At 43.5% G+C, this 22542-nt stretch overlaps 1 protein-coding gene across 2 annotated transcripts in view; it reads left to right on the top strand.

Moving 5' to 3' along the window:
* The window catches only part of FZD6 (frizzled class receptor 6), a 52106-nt gene that overhangs the window by 21924 nt on the left and 7640 nt on the right, over positions 1–22542 (top strand). For both annotated transcript variants that reach the window (XM_077809892.1, XM_077809891.1), the window contains exons 3-4: positions 13988–14184; positions 18465–19482. In XM_077809892.1, the coding sequence (XP_077666018.1) occupies positions 13988–14184; positions 18465–19482 (1215 nt within the window). The remainder of the gene's footprint in view (positions 1–13987; positions 14185–18464; positions 19483–22542) is intronic.

Raw genomic sequence — 22542 nt, 5'->3', positions numbered from 1 at the left:
GCTTGCGTGTTTTCAGAAGCACAAGGCAGTTAAGTGGCCAACTCCTGTTGGCCTTCAATTGGAGTTAAGCATCTAATTACCCTTTGTGGTTTTGAAAAATTTTTTTCAGGTGCTTTGTTCCCATCCTGCCTGGAATTCTGACTAATGAAAGATGGGGATTTGAATGGAATTGTTAACACTCATAGCTACAGTAATGATAGAGCAAGGGTTCTCAAATTGGGGGTCGGGACCCCTCAGGGGGTCACGAGGTTATTACATGAGGGGGTCGCAAGCTGTCAGCCTCTACCCCAAACCATGCTTTGCCTCCAGCATTTATAATAGTGTTTAAATATATTAAAAAATGATTTTAATTTATAGGGGGGTTCACACTCAGAGGCTTGCTTTGTGAAAGGGGTCACCAGCACAAAAGTTTAAGAACCAGTGTGATAGAGTTTATAGGTAGGGTTGCCAGACGTCTGGTTTTCGACTGGAATGCCCAGTCGAAAAGGGACCCTGGTGGCAGTGTGCGGAGTCTCCCTGACTACCCGTGTGCCATAGGGCTGCAGGAACCTGGGAGCCACAGAAAGCACGGCTGGGACCTTGAACCCTGTCCTGCACCCCAATCTCCTGCCCCAGCCTGGAGTCCCCTCCCACACCCAAACTCCCTCCAAAACCCCCCAACACCCTGACCTAGCCCTGAGCCCCCTCCTGCACCTCAAATCCCTCATCCCCAGCCCAGAGCCCTCTCCTGCACCCTGAACCCCTCATTTCTGGCCCCACCTGGAGCCCACACCCACCAGCCCAGGGCCCATACCTGCCGCACACCCTTGCCCCAACCCAGAACCCTCTCCTGCACCCCAAACCACTCATTGCTGGCCCCACCCCAGAGACTGCACCCCCAGCCAGAGCCCTCACCCTTCTCATGCACCCCAACACCCTGCCACAGCACAGTGAAAGTGAGTGAGGATGGGGGAGAGTGAGTGACTGAGAGAAGGGGGGGTATGGAGCAAGCAGGGGCTGGCCTCAGAAAAGGGGCGGGACTTCGGGGAAGGAGTGTTCATTTTGTGCAATTAGAAAGTTGGCAACCCTAGTCATAAGTTACAGGACCAAAAGGGACCACTATAATAATGCTGTCTGACCTCCTATTTAACACAAGCCACAGCATTTCTCTGAATTAACTCTTGTTTGAACTAGTGCATCTATTTTACATTTTGAGACTGTCCAGATAGTTTTTAATCCATTTAATGTCATGATCATTTGTATCATTCTAATTTTTAATCAGAAAGTTGTACTGGACCAACTCAAATGCCTTACAGAAGGCTATTATTATTTATTAGTATGACTACATCCCTAACAATGTTAATCATCATAAACTTCTGTATCAAAGGCACCCAAATCCAAGATTTTCATCCACCAAGGTTTTCAGTCTCAGTTGACTCTTCTTTTTCCCTCCTCCCATTCTGATTAGCAGAAACTGCCAGTTAGTTTTGACCTTGCTTCTAAAAGCCTGCTTTCAAATTAACCCTTAACTGTGTGGTGGTCTATTTATTAGTTCATGGTGGCTGAATACACATAATATGGTTGCAGTTAGCTTGATCAAATCCTGGGGTGCGATAGAGAAGAGGGAGCTAGTGGACTGATGCAAAGAGAGGGTTCAAGGCATGGTCAAAGCTATGGGTAGAAAAATAATCTTTGCAACAATATTCTGAATGGATCTCAGCGGGGCCAGATTGCATTTGTCAGGGCCAGAGAAAATATTGTGGTAATCAAGATGCGAGATGATGGCTGGGCAAGAGTTCTGGCTGTGTGGGTGGATAGGAAAAATTGTATGTTAGAGATTACATCAACACTGTTGCCTTTATCAACCAAACTTGTAATCTCATGGAAAAAAAGATACCAGGTTAGTTTGACAGGATCTGTTTTCCGTAAACGCATATTCCGTGACTTTGTAGAAGTCATGGAGGTTCTGGAGTTGCAGCAGCCGGCGGTGCCAGCCCCAGGGGCTGCCGGAGCAGCTGCAGTCCTGGGTGTGGCCCTGGAGCAGCTGTCCTGGAGTGGTGACGTGGCCGTGAGGCCAAAAATTTTGCCCGCTCCTGTAATAGATTAACGTGCATGGACGAGGAATCAGGGAGTTTCTCTGCCATTGACTCACTGTAGAGCCTTGGACAAGTCACACAGAGCTCAATCCAATCCCCATTGACCTCAGTGGGAGTTAGATAGAGCTGCTAATCTCTGGGGCCTGATTCTGATCTTCTTTACATCAAATCTGGGGTAGTCCATTGAAGCAGTGATCTGATATTAGATTCAAGTCTGCTGTGTTTGTTAAATTGGGGGAAATTACATTTTTCTACCTTTACCGAGGTGTTGTGAGGATTCATGGTTTGTATAGCACCATAAGCACCCAAAAACTGATTATTGCCTGGTCTTCTGAGAAAAATGTATTCATTACTTAAATACAATTGGCTGAAGGAGTCTCGGTCCTTGTTGGCATACTAGGAGTTAAAGCCGACCACAAAAATTATTTGAGTTTTTAGATTCTGAGGATAAATTTTAGTTCTAGAGTGATGCCTACTGAAAGATATTTGTGTTTGCTGCTGGGGCTATAAACTATTTTACATAAAGAGTGCCTTTCAGATGAGATCTCCTTTGCTCCAAGCAAGAGAAACACTGGTGAACTAAAGTCAATAATATCAGTAATGTAGATTTGAATTTATGGTTACAACGCAATGTGTTTATACAAATTCAAGTACAAACTCCTTTGATGCTTCCAAAAGTGAAATGTAAAGAATTCTACAAAGTAACATTCTGAGATATGCTTGCTCAATTTTAAATATGGTATAGGTTATAAATATTCTCAGACCATGTTGTATTTTATATTTTGGAGCAAGGGCATATTTTTGACATGATAGTAAAGGAGTTACAATGTTTTCACTTTAAGTCACAAGATTTATATCCTGCTCATCAGGGAGGGCTAGATCCACAAAGGGGACTTCAATTCAGTGTTGCAATGCCTAACTTTTAGGTGCCTTGCTGTCCTAGTGGAATCTACAGCCCTGGGTTAAGCACGGAGGCTACCTATACAATGTAGAGTCAGAGGTAGGCACCTAAGAATGGGATTCACAAAAGCCAGAACTCTGAATGGGGAGCTGCCTAGGCTAGCCAATAGGAAATGCTGAGTAGAGAGGTGAGATCTAACCAGGGCCGGCCCTAGACCATTACAGGCGAGGAGCGTTTTTGGTGCACCCCTCCATTTGTTAAACTTCAGAATACCTTATTTTTTTATTGCATTTATAGCCCATTTCATGACTTTGATACATGATTTGCCTGCATGATTTATCCCTGTCATAGAAGGCCATGAATTTGCACACTAGGATCTGTAAATCTGTATTTATTCATGCCAGATATAAGCAAAGGAAAAAAAACCCATTTCCTCTAAGCCAGTGGTTCTCAATTGATTACACATTGTGGGCCGCATATGTTACCTGGGTCACAGGGGCTGGGTGGCAGGGCAGCAGCAGCAGCCCCACCCCTTGCTGCGTGGGGCAGCCGGCTGCCCGCCAGGATGCTGTGGGGCCGGCCAGTTGCCCTGGACCCCACCACACTGCTGCCCCAGATCCCAGTCCTCATGCGGCTGCCCAGACCTCGTGGGGATGGCTGGCTGCCCTGGACCCCGCGGCAGCACTTTGAAGTGTGAGTGTGGTCGTGCATGAGTGCTGGGTGAGAGCTCTCCCAGTGCTCCTGGTAATCCACCTCCACTCTCCAGCGCACGGAGTCTGTCTACACTAGTGTTTTAAAGCTCTCAGACTTGTTGTGCTCAGACAGGTGATTTTTTTCAGACCCCTGAGCCAGCAAGTTAGAGTGCTATAAAATGTAAGTGTAGACATACCCTTAGAAAGTCATCAACATTACGTGTTATGCATGGCAAAAGAAGTAGGAATTTCTTTTATATTGTTGTGTACTTCAAACATTCTATTTTCCCTTTTGTTGCTATCAACAAAAACGGCACCCCCCCACGCCCAGCACCCCAGGCGGCTGCCTGCCCCTAAATCCTGTCCTGGGTCTAAGCCTTGCTCCTCAAAGGAAGCAAGGACTGCAGTCTACCTCTTTTGCATCCTAGGGTAGTGTCCTCTATCCACTGGAAAATGGCAGTCATTCTCACTCTTTCTCTCTGGCCCATTGAATATTTACTTATACAAAGTGAAAGAGCTTTAGCAGGAGAAATTGAGATGGTTAATAGTCTCCTGTAATGTTACTCTTGAGGGATGCTAGGAGGTTATTGTCGCCCAATTGATTAATCTTTTAGGCCCCAGTGGTTGGTAAAGGTTTGGTCTTCTGAACTGCTACCGCATCAGGAAGATTATTACCAATATTATTAGAATAAGAGACCCGAGGAGCACATGAGAAACAATTGCAATTTAACCCAATTCCTTTTATTAACAAATAAACTATCTCACAAACTCTGAAATACAACAGCAGATAGAGATAATATAAAGTGTTCAGCCTTCATTCACGTTCCCTGCTGGGCAACTCCGGAGTATCAGTCATGTTCATCATCATCCATCATCATCACCGGGTATCATCTGGCACCTCCCAAGGGATGCAGGCTGGGATACAGCTTTTATAATGTGTTATACTGATGCCCACTGGGGTTTGTATATATTTAGGAAGGTTTCAGCCCCTTTTCCTCCTATACCTCTGCACCCAACTAAATTTGGGGTGCCCTGTTTTTCATAAAAACGAGGAATCCTTGTAGCACCTTAGAGACTAACAAATTTATTTGGGCATAAGCTTTTGTGGGCTAGAACCCACTTCATCAGATGCATGGAGTGGAAAATACAGGAGCAGGTATAAATACATGAAAAGATGCAAGTTGCCTTACCAAGTGTGAGGTCAGTCTAATGAGACAATTCAATTGACAGCAGGATACCAAGGGAGGAAAAATAACTTTTGAAGTGGTAATGAGAGTGGCCCATTTCAGACAGTTGACAAGAAGGTGTGAGTAACAGTAGGGGGAAATTAGGTTTAGGTTTTGTAATGACCCAACCACTCCCAGTCTTTATTCAGGCCTAATCTGATGGTGTCCAGTTTGCAAATTAATTCCAGTTCTGCAATTTCACATTGGAATCTGTTTTTGAAGAGTTTTTTTGTTGAAGAATTGCAACTTTTAGGTTGAAGTGTTCTCCTACTCGTTTTTGAATGTTAAGATTCCTGATATCAGATTTGCGTCCATTTATTCTTTTGCATAGAGACTATCTGGTTTGGCCAATGTACATGTCAGAGGGGCATTGCTAGCACATATCACATTGGTAGATGTGCAGGTAAACAAGCCTGTCATAAATATAAAGGGAAGGGTAACCACCTTTCTGTATACAGAACTATAAAATCCCTCCTGGCCAGAGCAAAAACCCTTTCACCTGTAAAGGGTTAAGAAGATAAGGTAACCTTCCTGGCACCTGACCCCAAATGACCAATGAGGGGACAAGATACTTTCAAATCTGGAGGGGAGGGGGCGAGGGGAACAAAGGGGTGGTTTTGTCTGTGTGATGTTTGTGTCGGGAACAGATCAGAAATGCAAGCCTTCCAACTCCTGTTAAGTTAGTGAGTAATCTAGCTAGAAAATGTGTTAGATTTTCTTTTGTTTAATGGCTGGTAAAACAGCTGTGCTGGAGGGAATGTATATTCCTGGTTTTGTCTTTTTGTAACTTAAAGTTTTGCCTAGAGGAATTCTCTGTTTTGAATCTGATTACCCTGTAAGGTATTTACCATCCTGATTTTACAGAGGTGATTTTTACCTTTTTTCTTTAATTAAAATTCTTCTTAAGAACCCGATTGATTTTTCATTGTTCTTAAGATCCAAGGGTTCGGGTCTGTGTTCACCTGTACCAATTGGTGAGGATTATTATCAAGCCTTCCCCAGGAATGGGGGTATAGGGCTGTGGGGGGTGTGTGGATATTTTGAGGGAAGACATCTCCAAGTGGTCTCTTTCCTTGTTCTTTGTTTAAAATGCTTGGTGGTGGCAGCATACTGTTCAAGGACAAGGCAAAGTTTGTACCTTGGGGAAGTTTTTAACCTAAGCTGGTAAGCATAAGCTTAGGGGGTCTTTCATGCAGGTCCCCACATCTGTTCAGAGTGGGGAAGGAACCTTGACAGAGCCCCTGATGGTGTGGCTGATGTGGTTAGGTCCTATGACGGTGTCCCTTGAATAGATATGTGGACAGAGTTGTCACCGGGGTTTGTTGCAGGATTGTCCTTCAGGATAACCTCGTCCTTCAGGATAACCTGAGGCCTTCTTTGGCTAAGTGTGGTGTTTAGATGTTTCTTGTAATTATTAGAATTGGAGCACTGGCTGCTGGGAGTCTGAAAGGACAGGAAACAGGAAGGAGGGGTGAGGAGTTGAAGAGGCTGAGGGTGAGCTACTGAGGGTGCAGCAGCAACTTGGAAAAGAGGTTTCCACTTTAAAAAATAAAGTCCTGTTGAAGTTTGTTAGTCAGACAAAATACTAACAAACTACTACAACACTAAGCTAAATATTTCACAGGCCTGAGGCCTGTTGGCACTGTTAAAACTTAAATTAATACTTCACCTCTATATCTTTTTTTTTTATCCTTGGCTACATGATGCAGAGCAGTGTCACTACCCTAGACACTGTGACCTTGTTTCTGTCATGTTCCAAAGTTTGGTAGTCTGCTAAGCAAAAGGACAGAGGAACTGGTGTTGTACCAATAAATTAAAAACCAGCAGGATCTTATTAAAGGGGAAAAGGCAAAATACCACATTTATTGTGAATACAGAAAGAATCATAGGAAGCAGTTAGTTACAGCTATAACATTCCATTCAATCTCATATTTATTCACACATTCATTCATACACACACACACACAGGTTCTGCAAGGTTTTTATCATAGTTACCAGCCTGAGAGTTGCTCATGCCAAGCCACTGGCCAGATGGCCTGGACATGAGGAGGGAGCAGAGCCTTGTCAGATGCTCATCTGGTGCTCCTGGAAGTTGGTTTGCAGAATCAGACCCCAAAGTTCTCATTTTTTAGAGTCTATTTTTATAGGAATTTCTTCCTATGCCAGTCTATGGGAATTGCTTCATCATGCTGTTGCTGAATCAATCAGCAGATGGCACACTCCTGACAGCTCCCTGCTGCTAGGTGTTATCTTGTTCTTTGGTTCTCCCATTCTTGAGGCTGTTGGGTGGATTCCAGTCTGCCCTCCGGGGGTCCTCTGGTTGTTTCCACTTGACGCCTTCTTCAGCCGATGGACACTGGATTCTTAGTTTGGCACCTCCCTGATCATTCAGTTGTTATCCACACCAAGCATCCATCCACATACATCCTCGATCTCTATTTTAATCACAATTGTTAATACAACAAAAGGGCGGGAAGTCTCTGGGTGCTGTTTTTGTTGTTACGGAGTATTGCTTTGAGTCTCTCTCTGTGTGAATAGCTGTTGTTACAAAGAATTGCTTTGAGAACAGACTTTGTCTTAGAATGTACTAACACAATTAGCAGCTTGCAAGTTTCACACACAGAGGGAGAGAAACAGTACCAAAAACCAAGAGACCTCTTAATTAGTAATACCCTGGAATTTAAACTATGGGGAATCAAACTCATTTGTGATTTTAATACAGAACTTCTTTAATATGATCCAACACTGGTCCGTCGCAATGTCTCAGAGAATCTAAAAATATAGTAAGTCAGGTGCTAATGTTTTTGTCCAGGCTCAGGAGATCATTCCCTCTGACTAGCCCAAAAAATTTCACTCCCACTGCTGAGAGAGTTTAGGATGTTTGAATTTATGGGAAGCAGAGGAATTACATCTGTCTTGCCAGTGCTGTGCTTGGAGAGAACAAAATCATGGGAATGGTCTACAGAAACAGTTGAGCCCCATGACATGGCTCAGGACAACCATGTCTTGAAGCGATTAACTCTCATTTCCAGTGGACTTTTGATTGGTTTTATATTTCCTTCCCCACAAACAGGCCTACAGGAGGAGAATACTTCTCCTTAACTCTTGGTGAGCTTTTGTTTTAATGGTCTTCCAGAAAATGCAGACTGCTTATTTTCTGTAATAGCCAAATTGGAAACGTTCTAACTGGAGGGATCTACAGTAACTCATCACTTAGTCATCCCGGTTAACATTGTTTCGTTGTTACGTTGCTAATCAATTGGAGAACATGGTCGTTTAAAGTTGTGCAATGCTCCCTTATAATGTCGTTTTGCAGCTGCCTGCTTTGTTCACTGCTTGCAGGAAGAGCAGCCCGTTGGAGCTAGCTGGTGGGGGCTTGGCACCAGGGTGGACCGGCAGCCCCCCTATCGGCTCCCCATTCCCCATAGTTCCCTGTGTAGCAGCCGCCCAGCAGGCTATCGATTGCCGGCAGTTCAGCTTTCCCTCTCCCCACTGCCATGTGCTGCTCCTGCCTCTGCCTTGGAGCTGCTCCTGGGAGCCTCCTGCTTCCTGTATGGGGCGGGGGTGGGAGAGGGGAGAGGAGGGCTAGTGGCAGGGTGTCCCCCTGCTCCTGCACCCCACTTACCCCATTTTCCATGGAGCAGGGGGGACACACGACAGGGCTCAGGACAGAGGGAGCTTCGTGGCAGTAGCTGCCATCTCAGCTTGCTGATCTACTTAAAAGGGCAGTGTACTTAGAGTGGGGTCAGCGTAAAGGAGCAATGCGCATCTGTCTCTCTCACACACATGGTGTGTGTCTCTGTTTCTGTCTGCCATGCTGTCTCCTGTCCCTCCGTTTGTGCTGCCTTGTAGAGTGTGACGCTACATTAACAACAATGGGTTAACCCTTGAGGGCTCAGCCAATTGCTAGTTCATCATTTAGCAGTAAGGCATTCCCTGGGAAATATCCCACCCTCTGACTCCACCACCTCAACCAAGCTTCACAATCATCATCACTGTGTACCAGTATTAAATTTTGTTTAAAACTTGTACTCTGTGTGTGTGTGTGTGTGTGTGTGTAATATTAATTTATCTGCAAAAAATTGGGTTTTTGACAAAATGAAAGGCTTTATGGAAAGTGTCTGCTTTCAATAGGAAAAATTAGGGTACGTCTTCACTACCTTCTGGCTCGGCGGGTAGTGATCAATCTATTGGGGATCGATTTATCACATCTAGATGAGACGCGATAAATCGATTCCCCGAATTGATGCCTGTACTCCACCTTGGCAGGAGGAGTACCGCCGTTGACTCGCCACCGTGAGGATGGCCAGGTACTTCGACTTCAGCTATGTGAATAGCGTAGCAGAAGTTGCGTATCTTAGTTCGAACCCGTGCACCCCGCCCCCCCAGTGTAGCCCAGGCCTTAGACTCTTTGCTGAAAACCCAAAAGTTTTCAGTTTGCAGCCAAAAAATGAAAACTTTCAGTTTCTGTGTTTTCAATGAAATGTCAAAATTTTGACCAATTATTTTTTTCCACTTTTTTTGTTGAAATTTTCTGTGGGGGAAAAAAATCTCCCACTAGCTTTAATAGTGGCACCTAGAGGTCCTAATGTAAACCCCATTGTGTTTGGCACTGTACAAATAGGAAATACCATGTATAAGTAAAGAGAGAGCCCCTAATCTAAAAATTCTACAAGCTAGGTTAATGACAAGATGTGACTGGTGGAGGAAACAGAAAACTTGGGGGTGGAAAGGATGAAGGATGTGGTAAAAATAACATTTTTACATAAACTAGCTATATGACCAATATAGAATATGTATTAATTTCACATATTCCTAAAGTTTTACCTGTCAGTTGAAGCTTTCACTCTGCCTTATCCAAAGAGAGACCTTCTTTTACATCTCTAATAGCTTACCTACACAAGGAGAATTTTTGAGCTCTATATTTTTATGGAATGGTATAATACTCTTTCATTAGGAAATACAGTAAATATTTCAATAGAACCACTTCAAAAGTGAATTCAGTTTCCATAGGAGCCAGCTAGTAGTAGTTCCATTATTTTTAGGGTTGCCAGGCGTCTGGTTTTTGACCGGAACGCCCGGTCGAAAAGGGACCCTGGCAGCTCTGGTCAGCACTGCTGACTGGGCCATTAAAAGTCCAGTTGGTGGTGCAGTGGGGTCCTGTGGCTAAGGCAGACTCCTTGCCTGCCCTAGCTCCATGTGACTCCCAGAAGTGGCCACCAGATCCCTGCAGCCCTTGATGCATGAGCAGCCAGGGAGGTGCTGTGTGCTGCCCCACTCCCAAGGATGGGTCTGCAGCTCCCATTGGCTGGGAACCGTAACCAATGGGAGCTGCGAAGGCGGCATCTGCGGGCGCCAGGGCAGCGTGCGGAGCCTCCCCCATGAGTCATGGGGCCAGAGGAGCCTGGTGGCTGCTTCCTCAGAACCATGATAAGCACCGCCAGGACCCTGCCCTCCAAACCCTCTCCTGCACCCCAACCCTCTGCCCCAGCCCGGAGTCTCCTCCTGCACCCAAACTCCCTCCCAGAGCCTGACCCCCACAACACCCAAACCCCTGTCCCAGCGCGGAGCCCTCTCCCACACCCTGAACCCCCCATTTCTGGCTCCACCCAGAGCGCACACCCTAAGCCCATACCCACCCCGCACCCTACCCTCTGCCCCATTCCAGAGCCCTCTCCCACACCCCAAATTCCTCATCCCTGGCCCAACCCCAGAGCCCCCACCCCCAGCTGGAGCATTCACCTCCCTCTTGTACCCCAACCCCCAGCCCAAGCCCAGTGAAAGTAGGTGAGGTTGGGGGGAAAGCAAGCGATGGAGGAAAGGGGATGGAGTGAGTGGGGATGGGGTCTCAGGGAAGAGGTGGGGCCTCAGGGGTTTTTGGTTTTGTGCCATTAAAAAGTTGGCAGCGCTAATTACTTTATGTCCTTATGCAATAAAGAAATGAGCCAGGGTAAACTGAACATTAGGACTAGAGCTGGATGGGAAATGATTTTTCTCTGTCCCTTGCATTGGGACAAAATCGAGACCTTTTGACGTTTTTGACGAAATTAAGAGAAACCCAAGAAAATCCAATAGCCTGATGATTAGGGTACTCCACTAGGACGTGGGAGACACTGATCTGGAGCAGTGACTTGAACCTGGGTCTCCAGCATTCCACCAGGCTATTGGATATTCTGGGGTCTTTTGCTTGCTGCACATTATCCCAGAGTTGTGCCTGCCTCCTCAGCAGAAAGTACTCAAGTCTTAGGGTTCCAACAGAAGACAATTGCAAAGACAGCTGGTCAAGTGCACATACTTTCATAAAGCATTACTTTCTGTAATGGAATCTGCAGACGAAGTGCACAGCCACAATGTTCCATGGCGTAGTGCCAACTTAACATATTTTTGATTTTTTTCATGAGGGGCTTTTCTGTTTTAGCTTCCCCATCCCAAACACACATCTAAACTTTATTACTTATGTACCATGAAGATTGTTGGACATGTAATTTTGTGAGGGGAAAAAAAAGTAGTAGTTTGTCAATTTATTTTCTCTTAAATAGCATGTCCACGAATCCCACTCTCCCTCGGGATCTTTACTGTTGAAGGTTAAAGCATCTTGGATTGAAAAACAGCTTGTTTATGTTAAAAGTTTCCATTCTAGAGTCAAAAATTGACTTCTTCCTCTCCCAATCACTGACTGACAGCTTTAGAATTGTTTCTAGTTGCCAGAAGGTATAATAAGGATTGGGAGACATATCCATTAATTGGAAAGAAATAGCTAGGTAACCATTTTTCCTTTGTCCACATTTGCTTATACCATACATTCTGCTCCACTGTGAGAACTCCTCATATTCTTCCTATTTATCTACAGATTTTCATATGGGTCATATATTATTTCAACTTTCCTGCTATACATATTTGACTACTAGTTGGAGACATAACTTAGTACAGATATTACCTGAATCTTGGAGGGTGTGGTGTGTTTTTGTTTTTTTTTCCCACTAATCCAAAAAGAGACTTATTTAATCAAGTAGCTGTCCTAGTCTAGGTATATCACTCGGAATATATTGTCAATATAATGGCAAATGGGCTCTCAAAAATTAGCAGTAACTAGTGGATGGGACTTCAGTCTGTTAAGCTAAACCACGTTTTTACCTAGTAATCAATTTGGTATACCATAAATAACAAGTTATTTTTTCCTCTAGTAGGCCCATCTGCCTGAAAACAGTGCATTAAGCTATTACTAAAGTTGTATTTAATTTTATGCTAGCAGTTGCCAGGTAAAAGTGGTTACCAGTAATTCAGTGTCTGTCTTTTTGTAGTGAAGATATAAACTAGGAATACTTTGACAGAGGAACGCTGGCCTGTTTTTGAGTTTTGGAATATCTTATACAGAAAATCAATAATGTTCCTTAATTACACTAATCATAACAATTCTTAGACATTCATATCTCATGGTGATGAATGTGATGTATCTTGGCCAAGATTTTTAAGTAAATGGGAGCTGCTAGGTTGTAAATGCTAGGTGTTTAAGTAAATGCTGGGCTGCTAGGTTGTCAGCAGTTCTTAAAACCAGGCCACTTATTTAGGTGCCTAACTATTAAATTAGGATCCTAACATTAGGCACCCATTTTTGAAAATCTTAGTCTTAGAAAAAACTTGTAGGTGTATAGTACTATCCTCATTTCACAGATGGGGAAATTGAATTAGAGAGGTTGGCCCTGGGCTAAGATATCAGAGCAGAGTTACGGTTAGCAATGTTAATAGAACTCAGAAGTCCTTCATTCCAGCCATTCAGATCACTAGTTACAATCCTTTTTTATAACTGTCAAACAAGTAGCCTTTTTTCATAATATCTTTTCAAATCCACATGAAAGTAAAATGTGAACCATAGTGATTAAAATTATTTGCAGTATTGTTGGAGCCGTGTTGGTTCCAGGATATGGGAGAGACCAAGTAGGTGAGGTAATATATTTTATTAGACCAACTTCTGTTGGTGGAAGAGATAAGCTTTCAAGCTACACTAGCTCTTCTTCAGGTCTGGAAAAGGTAACCAGAGTGTCTGAGCTAAAATACAAGGTGGGACTGATTGTTAAACACAAGGGGCTCACACATTCTGTAGGAGACCACTTACAATGAAGTGGACAATTAAGGGTTAGCAGGCTGTAGGGCAGGAGTAGTCAATAGGTGGACTGCGGGACAAATCCAGACTGCCAAAGGCTTTTAACTGGACTGTGCAACGCTGGGGGGCCATGGGCAGTTAATGCGGGGTGTGTGGGTGTGGGTGTGGGTGTGGGTAGAGGAGTGATTGGCCATGTGCTTGAGCTTGGGGGAGCCGGGGTTGCGGGGTAAGGTGGAGGAGCCTGGCACCAACACTCACCCTGCTGCTACCACTTCCACCATCGGCCTGCGACTGAGGAGCAGGAGTCAAGGCACCTGACTGCCTGCTCCACAGGGGCCACAGCGTGCTCAAGTGGCCAGAAGGCACAACTGCAGCTCAGTCCTGCCTGCAGTTTAGCCCAACTGTGGCAACCATGCTTTGTGTGCCCCTGGTCAAAGGGGGTGCCATTTAGGGAGGGCAGGGGGCGCACCTGCCCCCTGGGTTTCATGTCACCCCCTGGGTGTCTGGGGCTCCCACTGCCCCAGAAGGTGCCTGGGACAGACATGTAACTGAGAGGGGCAGATGCCCTTTCCCCTTCCCCCCCCCGCCCTGCCTAAATGGAGTCCTGGCCGGTGCCCAGGGCTGACAGCAGGAGCCCTGGCAAGCACCCGAAGCAGACAGTGGAAGCCCCAGCAGGCAGCCAGGATTGACACATAATTCAGGGGGTGGCTGACACATAACTTGGGGCGGGGGGAGTGTGCCCCCCCCCCCCCGCGCCTGCGTTCCCTAAATGGAGCTCTGCCAGGCTGGAGCCCCTGCCACTGGAGTCCGGACCTTGACTATACCTTGACCAAGAAATTTGGACTGTCACAAAAATATTTGACTACCCCGCTGTAAATAAGGTGTGTTACAAATCCATAAAACCAGTGTCTCTGTTAAGTCCATGGTTTTTAAGTTTGCTGATTTTTTTTCTTTTAAAAATTACTAATCAAAATCTTTTTCTTTTTGTAAAGCCTTTTCTTCCTCTTGTGAATCTCCACTGTTCTCCAGATGTCCACACATTTCTGTGTAAAGCATTTGTGCCTGCTTGCATGAAGCAAATTCATGTGATTCACCCCTGTCGAAGACTTTGTGAGAGAGTATACTCCGACTGTAAACAGTTAATAGACACTTTTGGGATCACCTGGCCGGAGGAACTGGAATGTAACAGGTGTAGTACCTTTTAATCTGACATGCAATGAAGGTGACATTTTCAAACACTCCTGATTTGACCCACAGCTGAACTGAAAGTCTGAAACGGAGAATGTGTTAATATCTGTTTGAGTAGTCCCCACGTCAGTGGGGACCCTGAAAGGTTACCTGAGCAAGAGAGAAATTTCTCTTCAAGAAACTTAATTAAACTAATCTCCTGGATTTCCTGTTAATGATTTTGTCTCAGTACAAAATGCTTAAAACCATATATTTCTGTCTGCTTCCTTATCTGTAAAATGGGATAACAGTACTTATCTGCTTCACAGAGGTTTTATGAAGAATTATAGAGTTTAAGGTCAAAAGGGACCACCATATCATCCAGTGTGACCTCCTTACTCCTGAGGGAATTCTGCACCAAAAAAATTAAAAATTCTGCATACAATATTTTAAAATTAGATACAGTTCTGCAAATTTTATTTGTCAATAAATAAATGTGGAGGCTCTAGCATGGCAGTGGGTAGCATAGACCACTGGCTGCACAGAGGTGGAAGATCACCCGGCAGCCCCTCCCCAGGACATGGACTCCTCAGTGAGGCAGCACCTGACCCTGACACAATGCAAGGGCCAGGTCTGCCCCAGAAACACCACAGGGCCCTGCCTCTCCATGCAAGACACACCAGGTGTGGGGCAGGCAGGTTCAGCCTGGCAGGATCCAAATGTGGAGGAGCTTAGTGTGGGGGGGATCCAGGTGTGGATTGAGAGGGTTCTGTGTGGGGCAATTTTGTGTGCAGGCAGCTCGGGGAGGGTCCAGGTGTGGGGGGATTGGATGCACAGGAGCTTGTTGCGGGGGGGGTTCCAGGTTCAGGGGTAATGGAACTCTGCAGAGGGGTCCAGGTGAAGGTGGTTGAAGTTCAGCATGGGGGGTCTGGGTGTTGGGGGATGGAGCTCACCGGGGGGTGGGGTAGGGGTCAGATGTAGGGAGCTCAGTGGGGGGTGTCTGGGTGCTGGGGGAGTGGGGCTTGGTAGGATGGGAGTTTGGGGCTCAATGAGGGGTGGTCCAGGTGCAGGAGAGTGGTGGTTCGAGTGTGGGGGGCTCAGCAAGGGGTGATCTGGGAGCAGGGGTGGGGATCTGGATGCAGGAGGTGAGGCTTGGCAGGGTGGGGATTTGGATGCGGGCGGGTGAGGCTCGACAGGGTTCTGTGTATGGGAGGGTTCCAGATGCACACGTAGTGGGCAGTGGGAATAGCTCCCCATACAGTGATCCCTACCCCCACACCTGAGGAGCAATGTGGCAGGAAAGAGGGTGTGTGTACGGAGTTTCCTGCAGCTGGGGGAGGTTTTTGGGGGTGAGTTTGACCCGGCTCTGGCTGCTCCTTGCAGGGGAAGAGAGAGTCCCATCCTCCCCCAGCCCAGCTGGGACCACTCTTGCAGCTTCCCTTTGCTTCCCTGCAGAAAAATGACTTTCTAACAGGGAAACAAAGAAATCTGAGGGGGATAGGAATTCTGCACACACGCAGTGGTGCAGAATTCCCCACGCTTAACCTCTGGTATATCCCAGATGACTCTCTCTCTCACCAAAGTATTCCAGCCCCCAAAGAGTAACTGAACAGTACTATGAAATATAAAGCACTCTGTCTATACATCACTAAGTACCAGAAGGCTTTTATTTTAATCTTAACCACTTAGCTGAACAAATTAAACCTCCCATTACTTTATCTATGCTGCATGCCAAGATTCAGTATTTCACAAAAATCTTATCTTTGTCTGTTTCTTCTAGCCCCCAGAGAGATAATGAAAAATTCATAGATTTTTAGGGCGTGAAGGGATCATTATTATAATTTAGTCTGACCTCCTGCATAACACAGGAAATTGAACCTCACCCAGTAATTTCTGTTGGCAACTGTAGCATTTGTTTTTGAAAGGTATCCAGTTTTGATTTAAGACTTCAAGTGATTTGAGAATGCACCACATCCTTAGGTAAGATGTTCCAATGGTTAATTACTCTCACTGTTAAATAAGGTGCATGTTTTATTTCTAGTCTGAATTATCTAGATTCAGTTTCCAGTCATTGGATCGTTATGCCTTTTTCTACTAGATTAAAGGGCCATCTACTATCTGAAATCTCTTCCCCATTTAGGCACTTGTAGACCATGATAAGTCACCTCTTCACTGTGCATAGCCACAGGGAAAAGAGTCTGATAGTATGGACCCAAGGGCAGGGGACAGGTTGAGCAGCAACATGGAAACACGGTATGGAGGCCCATGGGATGTTCAGGCTCTGCAGCATTTCACACTCTCACCCCTGCCCCTCTGCAGAGCTACAAAACTGTCTCAAAATTGTTCTGTAGAATTAGCCATCTTAGAAGCTTATTCAGATATTCAGTATATTTTCTAAATTATATTTTAAAATAAAATACTCAGTTTTTTTCAGGAACCGTTGCATCTCTAAATTATTCTACTACTGACAATAATGACTTAAAGTTAACACTATCTACTGCTCATATGTGAAGTGAGTGGTATTCTCTGTCCAGTTCTTAACATAGAGTCCATAGCACAAAAAATACCCTTGGAGTCAGCAGTAACTGGCACTGTTGTTGGCAGCCTCAGAAAGGCCAAAGACTGAATGAGCCTAGAGAGTGTTAAGAGAGAGGCACTAATGAGAACCCTAAGATAGACACTCCTGACTCCTTAGAGATGACCCCAACAGAACGAGGGTAAAGCAAGTTGGTAAATTGGTGAGATAAGCTTGTACTGGTGCAGTGCATGATGTTCCTACTGTATGGTTAAAAAGAACTTCAGCTTCTAGAATTCTCAGGCCAGCCCAATTTGTCCAGAAGAACCTTTATTAATGGTGATGATGAAACAGAGAACCCAAGTTGAGTTTGTCCATCTGGCATTTAGGGGGGGAAAAAACCTTTCTACTTTTAAACTGAGTATATTTGTTATGGAAATCAGTGAGAAATCATGATGATGGAACTCCGCAATGCCATTTTTACAGAGGCACTCTTAATCTATTCTCACTCTCATGGATAAATTGTAGAACTCAGACTCATTGAGTAGTTGCACACATTAGTAATCTCATTGTGAGTAAGTGTGCTCCTATTCAAGTAAAGATTGCATAATCTAGCCATAAGATAATAAGTCCATCAACTGCTAATGCAGAAATGGTCATTATAAAACAGATTAAGTTATTTTGTCCAATCAAATTCTAAATGTCACAAGCTATAGTTAAATTAACTTTTTTTAAAAGTTAAAGAAAAAATAATTACAATTGTGTTCAACTTTTATACTAGCTCTCCTTTTATTTTTCCTGTCTGTTAGGTAATTTCCAGTAATATATTATGGATATCAAAGTCCTTATCAGTTCTATGACAGACAGTCCTCACCATCTGACTGCTTCTGTAAATATTTTTCCCCTGAGGTAAAGTGTTATCAGCTGATATGAAACCAAGCAGATCCATTAGTGAAGGCAGATTTAATGTTAAAAAGGTCATCTCTCCATTTCTAATAATGAGTCTTTTCCTTTGTGAACGGATTTACACTGCTATTATTGTGAGACTTCTACAAAATGTTCTAAATTCCCACTGGCCTCAATTGTTTATTCCTTCTTTGATCTCATAGTCTTCATCTCTCAATTTCAAATTAATTAGCACTGTAAGGGGCCTTACAGAGCTGAGAACAAAAGCAGTGGGTACCCTGGGAAGAGAGCTTTCTGAGAGTAGGTGATTTGAAACACAATCAAACCACTATTGTCAGCAGTTAAACATTGACCTGGTCCAATAAAAGCAAAGATATTTCCATCTGTATATCCCAGATGTTCAACATTTCACTCCTATATTTGGATTGGAGCTTGCATTATCTCTAGTGAATCTCAAACAACAATTTGTCAACCAGGTATAAAAATCTATGATGGGTGTTTTTTCACAAGTTTACATGTATATAAATAATTTTGATGTGGAATAAGACCAGTAAAGAAACAACTGCAAAATGTCTCTTTTAATTTAAGAATTTGAAGTGTTTCATAACCAACTGAATACAAAACCAAGGTTTTGTAAAGAATAGTTAAACAGCTTGTGTTCAACTGTTCTTCTAAACTTGACATTAAAGATTTTATTTGACTCTACTCAAAATTTTTTCTAAAGGCCACCTGATTTTGTTCTCATAAACTAATTTTTGGATCATGTATAAAATATTTTAGTCAAACAGCTTTTTCACACTTAGGAAGAATAGCAGTAAAATAAGGGAACACTTGACAGTGGAAGAGTATTAATGTACATGCACTTTTCTTAATCTGTGTAGACTGGAGGATTGTGATGAAACTGCTCCTGTCACTGCTGCTGTAACCACAAAGGTCCATGGAACACAGAAGACCCCAGGGCAGGCTCGAAGGGACTATGGATTTTGGTGTCCGCGGCATCTGCAGACCTCCAATGGACAAGGCTACAAGTTTTTGGGAATTGATCAGTGTGCACCCCCATGTCCCAATATGTACTTCAAAAATTATGAGCTGGATGTTGCCAAAAGCTTCATTGGAATAGTTTCAATTTTTTGCCTTTGTGCTACTCTGTTCACATTCCTGACTTTTCTGATTGACGTTAAAAGGTTCAGATACCCAGAGAGGCCAATCATATATTATTCAGTCTGTTACAGTATAGTGTCTCTGATATACTTCATTGGCTTTTTGCTGGGAAATAGAACTGCTTGTAACAAGGCAGATGAAAAGTTAGAAATTGGTGAAACAGTTGTTCTTGGCTCTCAAAACAAAGCCTGCACTGTCTTTTTTATGGTTTTGTATTTTTTCACTATGGCAGGAACAATATGGTGGGTGATTCTTACGATCACTTGGTTCCTAGCAGCAGGAAGAAAATGGAGCTGTGAAGCTATTGAACAAAAGGCAATTTGGTTCCATGCAGTTGCATGGGGCATACCTGGTTTTCTCACCATTATGCTCCTTGCAATGAACAAAGTTGAAGGGGACAATATCAGTGGAGTTTGCTTTGTTGGTCTCTATGACATGGATGCATCTCGATACTTTGTCCTTTTGCCTTTGTGCTTTTGTGTTTTTGTTGGTCTCTCTCTCCTTTTATCTGGAATTATTTCTTTAAATCATGTGCGGCAAGTCATACAGCATGATGGCAGAAACCAAGAGAAGCTGAAGAAATTTATGATTCGAATTGGAGTCTTTAGTGGCTTATACCTGGTACCACTGGTGGCACTTCTTGGATGTTATGTTTATGAGCAGATGTATAGGAGAATCTGGGAGACCACTTGGGTCTTTGACCATTGTGATCAGTACCATATTCCCTGTCCTTACCAGGTAAGGAGTAATGTTTTGTATAATTCATATTGTAATAAGAAAAGTAGGACTTGTGGCACCTTAGACTAACAAATTTATTTGAGCATAAGCTTTTGTGAGCTACATCAGATACATGCAGTGGAAAATACAGTGGGGAGATTTTATATACGCAGAGAACATGAAACAATGGGTGTTACCATACACACTGTAACGAGACTGATCAGGTAAGGTGAGCTGTTACCAGCGGGGGGGGGGACACCTTTTGTAGTGATAATCAAGGTGGGCCATTTCCAGCAGTTGACAAGAATGTGAGAGGAACAGTAGGGGGGAAATAAACACAGGGAAATAGTTTTACTTTGTATAATGACACATCCACTCCCAGTCTTTATTCAAGCCTAAGATAATGATGTCCAGTTTGCAAATTAATTCCAATTAAAACACTAACCCAGGAACCTATCCTTGCAACAAAGCCTATTGCCAACTGTGTCCACATATCTATTCAGGGGACACCATCATAGGGCCTAATCACATCAGCCACACTATCAGAGGCTCGTTCACCTATACATCCATCAATGTGATATATGCCATCATGTGCCAGCAATGCCCCTCTGCCATGTACATTGGCCAAACTGGACAGTCTCTATGTAAAAGAAGAAATGGACACACATCAGACATCAAGAATTATAACATTCAAAAACCACTTCAATCTCTCTGGTCACTCAATTACAGACCTAAAAGTGGCAATTCTTCAACAAAAGAAGAGTTTCTCCCCCACTCTCCTGCTGGCCTTACTTGATCACCTTACCTCGTTACAGTGTGTATTGTAACACCCATTGTTTCATGTTCTCTGTGTATATAAAATCTCCACACTGTATTTTCCCCTGCATGCATCCGATGAAGTGAGCTGTAGCTCATGAAAGCTTATGCTCAAATAAATTTGTTAGTCTCTAAGGTGCCACAAGTCCTCCTTTTCTTTTTGCGGATACAGACTAACACGGCTGCTGCTCTGAAACCTGTCATATTGTAATGTTAACATAAAAAAGGCACCAAAATGCATTATGATATTTGTAACAACATTTAGTGGGTAGACTGAAGTTAGGGAAGCCAATGAAATACACACAACATAATATTTATAGACCAGTTAAACATTTAAATAAATTGACTGAACCAATATTTATGTTGAAATCTCCAGCTAATCTGATTGGTGGCACTTAAAATCTTTTTAGAGTCATGAGTTTAAATTTTTAAGTTATTTGAACTAAATAAAAAAAAAATGGTTCATGGTGGAAACTATTTCCCCAAATTTTCTAATTAGGTGCCTAAAGTTACTCAGCATTTCTGAAAATGAGGCTGCCTTGAAATATGTACCTAAGTATTTAAGCAACTAATTTTAGCCATTCGAATTTGAACATTTTGGTCAGAACCACATTTGATTAAAATCAGTTTTGTCTTTTCTTAAATTGTATAAGTACAAAATACTGAGCTTTTCACTCTTTATTTCTCAGAACTATGACTGCATATTTGCAAACTGATTTTTGGTAATGTGGACTTAAGTTTTAGAAATTTTAAAAATATATATCTTAAATTGCTGAGATGTTCAGGTTTAAAATTTGACTTTTGATTAAAAAATTGTCTTCAGAAAGACTTTAATATGCATACCAACTGCACATATGCAGTACTCTCTATGTATTACATTTTGTTTTAATGCATAAAATTCTCTGTCATATCAAATAATTTTTGGTTTATGTCTCGCTATTTATGAGCTGGTGTTTAAGAAGGAAATAACAGTAAGGGAACTGTTAGTTTTTCATGTCAAGTTACATACTTCAGTTGCTTTGCATCCCACCATTAATGTTTATACTGCAATGAGCTACCATAAAAACAAGGAAAAGAAACACAGAATTCATAGAATGTTAGGGCTTGATCCTGCAAGTTTCTGAGTACCCTCTACTCTGACGTCAATGACAGTTGAGTACAGCCCCTCATAGGACTGGGTCCTTAATACTTATTCTTGCTTCTGTTTAAAGTCAGTGACAAAATATCCACTTCAGGGGATACAGCATTGAGCCCTTTATCAACTTAAACCCTCCAAAGTAAGAAAGTTAAGAGTTGAGGTATCTATTCCTTCTTTAACAAATTTTCCTTGCAATGTTTACCTTGCAGTACAGGTAATAAGAAATTAATGACATAATTCTCAAGGATTATTTAGTTTATTAGAGAGAGTAAATAGCAACAGAACAAACCTATCCAATCAAATATTATACCAAGAAATATTACAACTGGATCTGTTCCTTTGTGTTGTACTTGTTGTTTTCCAGTGACAAAAACCTATTAACTACAGAGTGGCTTCTCTTTTTACTCTGATTAGTTCAAAACGAAACAAAAACTTCAGCTTCAACAATTATGGGTACCTAGCTAACAAAAAGAGTGACTAGTGGTTTGAAGGCCAGAATACAGAGACAAGTGGATTAACCAAGAAAACATAAATTACATTTGGGGCATGGGAGAGGAAGTTAAATAACCACTTAATGAGTTAAATGTCTCAACAACTGTGACCCTGTTCTGCACATCGGTGGATTAATTTTGCAATAAATGGCAGAAAACACTGGTATACTGGTAAGGGTGAAAGTAACTTAAGGGACTTACCGGTACGCAGGGCCGGGGACCTGAGCAAGGGGGGGCTCAACCGAAAAGGGAGGGACCTCAGGCAGAAGGGGCGGGGCCTTTAAATTGCTGCCACTACCCTGGGGCTCTGGCAGCAATTTAAAGGGCCTGGGGATCTGGCTGCAGTAATGGCGGCTGGGAGCCCCAGGCCCTTTAAATCACCACCGGAGCCCCATGGTAGGGGTAGCTATGGTGGTGGCTGGGAGCCCAGGTGCTCTGGTGGCAATTTAAAGGGCCAGGGGCTCCAGCCAGTGCCAGGAGCCCAGGGCTCTTTTAAATTGCTGGCCTGGGGAAGCTGCCCCCTGCTAGTACGGTTGGCTATGTACCAGACCGGACCAGCTTACTTTGACCTCTGTATACTGTCCTGAAGCTCTCTGGAGATCCTGATTCATGTAATTAAATCTAATTCATCCACTC

Source organism: Eretmochelys imbricata, chromosome 2 (genome assembly GCF_965152235.1).
Source record: "Eretmochelys imbricata isolate rEreImb1 chromosome 2, rEreImb1.hap1, whole genome shotgun sequence".
Classification (NCBI taxonomy): Eukaryota; Metazoa; Chordata; order Testudines; family Cheloniidae; genus Eretmochelys; species Eretmochelys imbricata.
Note: the sequence above shows the minus strand (reverse complement) of the source record. Positions and strands in the feature narration are given on the sequence as shown.